An 8,898-nucleotide genomic window follows, 5' to 3' on the forward strand; every position below is an offset into this window, starting at 1 on the left:
TCATAAACGCATACGATCCTCTGGGACATTCTATAATCTCTCCGAAAACTTACAAAGAGCATTTATTTGAGTTAAAATATTGTTCTGATATCTAGTCTTTATGAGACTCTGAAATCTATTTGGTTGACATATTTCTTTAAAATCTTTTAGTTTACTAATATAAGTAAAACAGGAAAACTGAAGTAGATCTCGCCCTCATCGAATGGTTTTGTTGTAATAGAAAATCGATAAGGTTCATTCATGACATGTGACCGGCTATGATAGATCTTTTCTGTCCTGTTGAAAAGTGACTGTTCAGCAGATTTCCTGATCAATCCTGCCAGACGCATGTTTGCCAATTGTTTTTTTCTAATTGCTGTTGTTTTTTGTTCTGTTAGTGAATGACAGCTTTTATAAATGACTTTCAGCCTAGAAAATAACCATTTATTTATCCATTACTAAAGGTTCATGAAAAGAATTGACAGAAAAGTTGATCGTAAATGATGGCTGAAGAGTGTAATTCAAAAGGTTGGGATTTTCTGAACCCTTTTAATTAATTATGGCATTTTATTTGCTTAAGAAATGTTGAATTGATCTTGTGTAACTTCAGTTGTATCTCACAGCGAAGCGTGCAGAAATGTGTCAAACCGTTGGTCTTTTCCTGACAGAGGGGATTCTGTTCTCATATCACGAGTGAACTTTATCATGTGAATTCAAGCAGTCACAGAACACATGATTAGTGATCCACTGTTTGTGTAAATATTTTTATTAGATCCTTTATTTAATAAATAAAAACTTTGGCATGCTTCCTGTTTTTTTTTTTTGGTCGTAAAATGTGCCGATATTTAAGGATGCATGCACACTCAAGTCTCATATTCCAGAAATAATGTTTAATTAGATATTTTCAAAATTCCTCCTATTTGTGAAATGTGCTGCTGTATAATTTTGTTACAGATTGGTGAATTTTCAATTTTGAGTAGCCTACGTCTTATTCACCGTCTTAAATGTATATAAAAAACATAAAACAAAATCACATTTTATATTTATATACATGTTTATTAAACTTTATATGTATATTTTTACATGTTGTCCCATCAGCCACACAGCTCTTTAGATACTGGTATCAGCATTATCTAATAAACTGACACCTATAACAGTCAACCACTACTTTTTAAAATGACTCTAAACATCACATTCATAAACAAGGCAACAGACAAGAAGCGAATTAAGCCCTTTGGGCAAAGTGTGAAAGATTCTTCACTAGAAGACAAGATATTAAAACGAGGCTGTATTCCTCATTAGAAAATGTTAACAAGGAGAGGTTTCTGACCATTTGAACAATAGTTTCATTGAGATTACAATTAAACACCCTCAGAATACCCCACGGAAATTACCTCTGAAAAATTCTCTCGGTTTGCGTTGTGCTAGAAGTTTAACAGTAGCAAAGAGAATATATGTAAAAATTAATGACGGCTGAGTAATTTCATGGTGAAAACAGAAACTTTAGTCCATTGAAGGCAGACCCAAAGAATTGATAAGGTCATAAAGGCTGTTGTGTGAGATCTGCAAGCTGACGTTATCATTTCGAAGAGAGGACGCTCCTTCCATCTGAGCTCTTTCATGAAGTTCACGGCATATCAGAGGTACAACCTGTGGAGAGGGAAATAAGATGCATTAAAACATTTAAAATGCAAACAAAAAGACTAAATGTGTTTCTGGTTAAAGATATTTACTTTGACTGTAATAAGCTTTTTCTCCAGTGGTTTTCCATCAGGGAGCTTCTCCCCGAAGCACAGGTAGATGGTATAATCCGGAGACCCCCGTCTGTTCTCTTTAAAATCCATCAGATCTGAAAAACAATCGTGATATTCCAATCAGAATGGAAAAACACATCGCTGTAATACAATACAGGTTGTTCTGGTCTACTTTCAGCTGAACATCTAAAGGCAGCATTTGTAACACTGTCAGTTACAATAGAAACTTGTCCATCAGTTTGTAAAAACACTTACAATGGAAGTCAATGGGGCGAGTGTCCAGGGGGGTTTAAAAGCATGAATGTGAGGCTTGTAATTTTGTTAAGTGTTTGGTATATGAATCAGTCACTACTAATGCTAGCATGTGTATTATTAAAATCATAGGTTAAACTTTCTAAATTGTGTTCAATTTCCATATTAGGGTACAAATTAGGACCTGATTTTTTTCTCCAACAATTGGTCAGTGAAAGGTGTTTAAATCTTTATTTTTTTATTTTTTTTAAAATTAATTGTCTGTAAGTATTACATTTAGGCTATTTTTAAAAGAGTCCCAAAATGAGTAAAGGCCCGTTCACACCCAGGATGAAAACTATAGATATAAAGATATAGTTCTAAAACCACAGCTGTACCGATAACGGCACAGAGAGACAATATCGTTGAAATCACTTTCAGAACGATTTTATCCAGTTGATTAATGATAAAAACATTGATAGCCAATGAGAATCTATCCTGCTTTAACGAGCTTACGCCTTTAAAGTGACAGACAAGTACGTACTCTGAATGAACGTAACGATATCGTCCACTGATGTGGACAATAATATAATTATCTTTTTAGTTAACGTTCTTGGTGAACGTTGCACATTTCACATAAGGGTTGCATATTTCACATAAACCTGTCACACAGGAGTTTGGGATCAAAAGCTGGTTTTGTAGTTAATGATCAACATATTTTTGCAGATTAACCACAGTAACATGGTTGAAATAATAATTATTTCAGGGTTGAAATAATAACATAATAAGCAGTCGATTCTGCAATTTGCGAGAAAGTTGAAAAAATGGAACAAGCTTTTTTTTTTCTTGTCTTCCTGCCATGCTGTAAACAGGGCCATATGATGTCAATTCATGGATATCACAGTTTTAAGGAATATTCTGTTATTCTTTGTAATAGGAAAATAATCATGGTAACATGGTTAGAATGTTTTTTTTCCTTTTCAACAATTGTCAGTGCTTCACAGTGCTTAACGTTTCTTTAAAATTATACTTATATAATTTAAGCTTAGTAAAATTTATTTAAAATGAATGTCACATTTAGTAACAGGCTTGCATATTTCACATAATCTGTCACTCAGTAGCTAGTTTGGGACCAAATACTGATTTATAGTTTGTGATAAACTCACATTTACCAAAAATTTAAGAAGAAAATAAATTCTAAAAAATCTTCTGCACTATAAGTATGAGGTACAACAGGTTTGAAGGTTGAGCTTGCAGTCAATTCTGCAATTTGTGGGAAAAAAAAACCTCTTCCTGCATGCTGTAATAATGGCCCTATGATGACGTCACTTCCTGTATGCCTCAATTTTAAGGAATATTTCATTGGAACAGTCATGGTAACCGGGTTGCAAATGGTGGACCCAGCTATAAATTATATTTTTGGTCATTTTAAAGTAGTTTACAACTGAACTGGATATTAATTCAACATATTATAAGAGATTATTCAGTATGCAGTAAATATTCCTTTCTCAACGTTTATACCTTTTATGAACTTATCAAAACTGAGCAGTAGCTCCTTGTTGTTCTGATGCAGTTTTCTGGGCTCTGGGTTGTGGATCTCGGACGGGTCACTGGTGCTGACGAAGACTTTACACTTGTCCTGCCGGAAGCCATAGATGCCGTACTGGTTGACCTCCAGCTGCAGGCCTCTCTGAATGCTGTCCAGGAGGCGTTTCGTGAAGTGAATCTGTATGTGGTCGATCAGACCCTCGGTGGTCGGGAAGCGTATCGGCGCTCCACTCAGCTCAGATGGGTCACACTGGTAATGAAACTGAACGAGTGGCGAAGACAGGCGAGTTTTCAAAACTTCTGTTCTTCTGTAGTTGATCGAGATCTCCAGGTCACAGAGAGAACAGTTCCATTGGTGCGCTAGAAGAAACATTATATAACACAATTTAGAGATACACTACTATGTTCTAGATATGAACAGTCAATGGTTCAAATAAAGCGAACGCAGTCTCATGGCAATTTATAACTATTTTACGTTTTGGCAAGTTTGTAGCAAGTTCAGATGAATTTGTAATCTCATTCATACGTTTTTGCCCCACTTACGGTTAGGTTTGGGGTGGACCTTAATGTTTGCTTTTCTCTTAAAATTGTTTTTGTACTAATAAACCAAATTCATATGAAATAACTTGTGTACAACAGTTATGATTTCTCATGGAATTGGGTTGAATGAAACAGCTTGCTGTGTTACCATTAGTGTCGGATTGCTGGACTGGGGCAGGAGTGTTGTTCTGCATGCATGGATCATCTGAGTAGGGCGTCTCAAAGTTGCTCCTCGAGGGAGTCAGTATGTTTTGTTGGGAACAGGTTTCCCATGGTTGGGGTTCTGTGGATAGAAAGGGTGTATTGTAAATATGCCAAAGTAAGAGCCAAATCTACCTCACTTCCTCCTGCCATGGAGCAAAACTTATATAATGTAATGTTAATTATGAAATCAAGACACCTTTATTTATATAGCGCTTTATATACTGATTGTTTCAAAGCAGCTTTACAGTGATAAACAGGAAAATAATGATTCAGTGATGCAAACAGAATTAAATTCTGCTGCTCTAAAAATAAAACAGTGTCATTGTTCAGCTGAGGTCAGTTTAAAGTTGAGTCAGTTCTGTTCAATAACTTTATAAAGATGATCAATTATGAAATGAGTTCAATTCAACTATTAAGCAGCTCTGATGTCATCATTCAGCTCAGTTCAGTTCACAATTGTGTCAGTGCAGTCAACTCAATAATATTGTTGAATAATAAGTGTCCCCAAATAAGCAAGCCAAAAGAAGACAGTGACAAGGAACCCAAACATGTGGAGGGAAAAAAGTGTGGATTCTTATGGTGTGGTAACATTTGCAAAATTTTGTGGATAAATTTGAATGTCAAAAAGTTAGTCAAAGAGGGTGGGATTATAGACTGATCGTTATAGTTGCACCGCCACCTAGTCTACGGTCCACGATACAGCCATTTCTTTTTTCAAGTTTCGTGCGACGGTCGTTTTAAGCAAGTTGTTTAAAAAATGTTGTGCGAACAAATGATACTGCAGTGGCTGTTGCTTATTTAAATCTAGCGGGTTTGGTGTCGCAAATCCAATGATGCTGGTAGTGACGATTCTCTCTGACCATTCAGTGATCTGAAGTGTAAACAAGTCACATTTTAGTATCGCTACGGCTCACTTGGAACCTTAACCGATGTTGTACTAATAAAAAAGTATCAGGTATCAGTACCAGTAAAAGTACTAGGTACCGACCGTACAGTGAAAACCCCCCCAAAAGTGAGTCATGCAGTGGACGTGCGCCATTAGTTGCACAATCATGGTTTGTTTAAATCACTAAAACTACTAAGTGTAGTAAAGATAGTGCCCAGACACAAAAAAGTATCATCTGGTACATGTGGATTCAAGGCGTACCAGACGTGGGCCGGATCTGGCCAGGCGATGATTAGATAAATGTAGATAGTAAATTTTTTACCTGCATGTTGATTTAGATGCATTGTCTCCACCTGGCTGAGCAATTCCTGCTGTATCAGACATAATATAATATTTATTTATTATATATTTTTAAAATATATTTAAATCATTTTATTTATATACACTACCGGTCAATGTGTAATAATTATGATTTCTTTCCTTTTTTTTACCCTTTATTTACCCTCCAGTCTTCAGTGTCACATGATGCTTCAGAAATCATTCTTATATGCTGCTCAATCATTTACAATTGGGGCTGAATTATTAATAATGTATCTTTGTTGAAAATATTTTTGTGGAAACCGCAATATATTTTTTTCAGGATTCTTTAATTAATAGAAAGTTCAATTATTTGAAAGCGAAATCTTTTGTAACATTATAGCGGGTTTGGTGTTTTTTTTTTCTTTACTGTTGCTTTTGATCAATTTAATTCTGAATAAATCTCAGCAAAAATATTAAGCAGCAAAAACTGTTTTCAACATTGACATTAATAATAAAAGTTTCTTGAGCAGTAAATTAACATATTACAATGATTTCCAAAGGACAATGTGACACTGAAGACTGGCGTAAAGATGCTGAAAATTAGCTTTGATCACAGAAATAAATTACATTTTACAATATTTTAAAATAAGTTTTCTTTTTTAAATTTGTAATAATGTTTCACTGTTTTTCTGTATTTTGATCAAATAAATGCAGCCTTGGTGAAGCCTAAGAGACTTTCAAAACCATGAAGAGAAAAAAAGAAAGAAAAAAAATTACTCCAAACTTTTGTCCAGTAGTGTATAATTTATAATTCATGTAATACTTTAAAAAATTACGAATTCCACTTATTGTGTACATATTATTATGTCTACTTCCAGTGATAAATCTGGGCCTTACCTCCATGTCATCCACATAATTAGATGCGCTGTAGATGTCTGTAATGAATGGTAGCTGAAGTTGAACCGGCTCTGCGCTCTGTATCTCTTGGCGATCTGAAGAACAAGGTTAACCAGAGCTTTAAAATCAACTCATTTTCCCATGACAAGTGCAGATTAAGCAATTAAACTCACTTTTGGGACGGATAATGCGATAGACTTTGTGTTGGTCCTCCGCATCTTTGGAGTGATCCTCTAACATCTCAAAGTTTTTTAGACTATGAAGCGCACAACGGAAATTTGTCTTCCATTTCGCTTTGTCGTAAGGGTTTTCGTTGATCTTACCACTGACCACAGCCCACGCCTGAACAGACCAAACATACAACACGTTACATTTATTTCAAGTTATTGTAAATACAATTCAAATGATGTATCCAATTAATTTAACATATTTTAGGGTGAATTCCACTTAATGATTAGGAAATCCCGCCCCCTTTTTAAAACCCCGCCCCCTTTGAAGATCTTCAGACTGCAGCTATATGCCTCGGTCATGCAGAAGTGAAATGTGAGATGAAAGGAGGAAGTTACCTTAAATATTTTAACATCCTCGTCCCCAAGGTCTTTCCTAGAGTTGTGTTTCCAAGGGATCCGAAATGCATCGTTGCCTATCATGCGCAATCCCTCATACTTCCCACTTTCCACCTGCTCTATAAGCCACGGGCCGAACTGAGGTTTGCCCATGGTGCTGCTTAAAAAAAATCAATGGGAGATCAAAAAGAAATCTGCTTAGTGACGTCATTGTATGTCAGACAGCTGAATGTACTCAATTTTCTTAGCAAAAGTTTACATTGATAAGCAATTTTTACAGGTTGAACCCTTTTTTAAATAATAAATATTCAAATCACTTATAAACTCAAATACAATATGTATGCAACACTGCAGACTATTATATTCTGTAATAAATATATAAGGATTTTGGTTGAAATTTAACAATAATAACTACTATATTTTGATTTTATTGAAACTTCAATTTTATTCAAATAAAAATGAAAAATAAAACATCCAAAATAATAGGCAACAATTTTAGAATGTCATATTACCTTTCTCTTTTTAAACAGCATGCAAAAATTTGCAAATAAAATAGATCTAAATATTCCCTTTTTTCAGGATTCGTTGATGAATAAAAAGTTTGAAAGAACAGCATTTATTATAAAAAAACTTTTCTAACAATAAAAAATATTTACTATCACTTCATGTATCAATTTAACACATTATTGCTGAATAAAAATATTAATTGCTTTTTTTTAAAAATGATTGACCCCAAACTTTTGAACGCTACTTGTATATTGTTACAAAAGATTTATATTGCATCACAGAAATAAATTAAATTTTAAAGTATATTAAAATAGAAAATATTTCACAATATTACTGTTTTTTCTGCATTTGTGATTAAATAAATGCAGGCTTGAGAAGTATAAGATACTTCTAGTTTTATTTATGCAATTTAATTCCATTATCTGTTGTCTAATCAACTGTACCCACTTCATATCTGCAGCTCAAATCGAGGCTAGCATATTTCCTGGAACAACATTCCGTCCGGAAATTTAGTCCTAGCCCAATCCCTAATCCTAACCCGTCCCTACCCATAATTTACCTATAAAATCAGAGGGAAATGACAGATGAATAACACTGATGTAGAAGCACTAAACTTCGCACTAACTGTAAACGAGTCCCTCAAATCTGATTGGTTGATGGAAATGTAACGTTATCTCCAGGATCCAGGAACGTGTTGTATTTGGTGAGATCGCGTTCACTGACGTACACATGCGTCAAACGCGAGTTTCTGGGATGTTTTGTTTGGTAACCGCGACTCTTTTTAACGCTTGTGAAAGCCAAAACCCGTATTGGGTCGTGTTCGTGCTCATGCACTAGGTTTTGAGACACCGCCTATATTTCATAATAATGATAATAATTTCATCATCTTACCTCTGCATCGCTGCTATGATGATAGGTTCTGATGAAGTTTTCTACCACGTAATTTACATCGATTTGGTGTGTGTCTTGTGTTTTATATGTGTCCGTGAACGTCACACAGACACACCCCCTTACAGACAGGAGGAGTTTCAAGAGAAAGCGAGATATAAACTGAAAATAAAACTGGCTAGGCAATAATGCGTCTTCTTGCATCATCATCATCATATCCGTTTAAGGTGAAGGCTGATGATAATTATGACACATATTGGCTTTACAAATAAATGAGCATGTTTGTTATAGGCTACCGGGGTTTCCATCACTTTCAGTTATTTTATTCATAAAGACTCAGGGGTATTCAAACTTTTTTGATGCCAAGGACACCAAAATATGATGACACTAGTAAGTAAGTGTGATATTATAAAGACAAAGTGATGTTTCAAAATAAAATAGGCTTAACTGGCATTTATTAGGGGGAAAAATTTAAATATTGTCTAGTAGATAATACTCATTAAAAATACTTTGTGAAAAATAATAAGCAGCACAACTGTGATAATACGGATAATGAATGACACTGCAGACTGGAAAATGTAAACTTTGCCATCGAATA

The 8,898-nt window shown here is 34.8% G+C and overlaps 1 protein-coding gene across 2 annotated transcripts; it reads right to left on the bottom strand.

The window, feature by feature from the left end:
- Positions 1–1,014: 1,014 nt before the first annotated feature.
- irf7 (interferon regulatory factor 7) lies at positions 1,015–8,432 on the bottom strand. 2 transcript variants are annotated; one of them, XM_077211298.1, is made up of 9 exons: positions 8,304–8,432; positions 6,906–7,062; positions 6,513–6,681; positions 6,340–6,434; positions 5,465–5,513; positions 4,201–4,335; positions 3,486–3,872; positions 1,713–1,828; positions 1,015–1,629 (listed from the first exon to the last, which is right to left on the bottom strand). In XM_077211298.1, exons 1-9 carry the CDS (start codon positions 8,309–8,311, stop codon positions 1,483–1,485), a joined length of 1,263 nt encoding a protein of 420 aa, XP_077067413.1. In that variant the 5' UTR covers positions 8,312–8,432; the 3' UTR covers positions 1,015–1,482. The 2 variants fall into 2 exon arrangements, with proteins under 2 accessions (XP_077067413.1, XP_077067412.1); XM_077211297.1 differs by having other exon boundaries at positions 6,906–7,065; positions 8,304–8,363.
- Positions 8,433–8,898: the final 466 nt, after the last annotated feature.

Source organism: Siphateles boraxobius, unplaced genomic scaffold (genome assembly GCF_051911475.1).
Source record: "Siphateles boraxobius isolate OS27281-9 unplaced genomic scaffold, OSU_SipBor_1 65, whole genome shotgun sequence".
Classification (NCBI taxonomy): domain Eukaryota; kingdom Metazoa; phylum Chordata; class Actinopteri; order Cypriniformes; family Leuciscidae; genus Siphateles; species Siphateles boraxobius.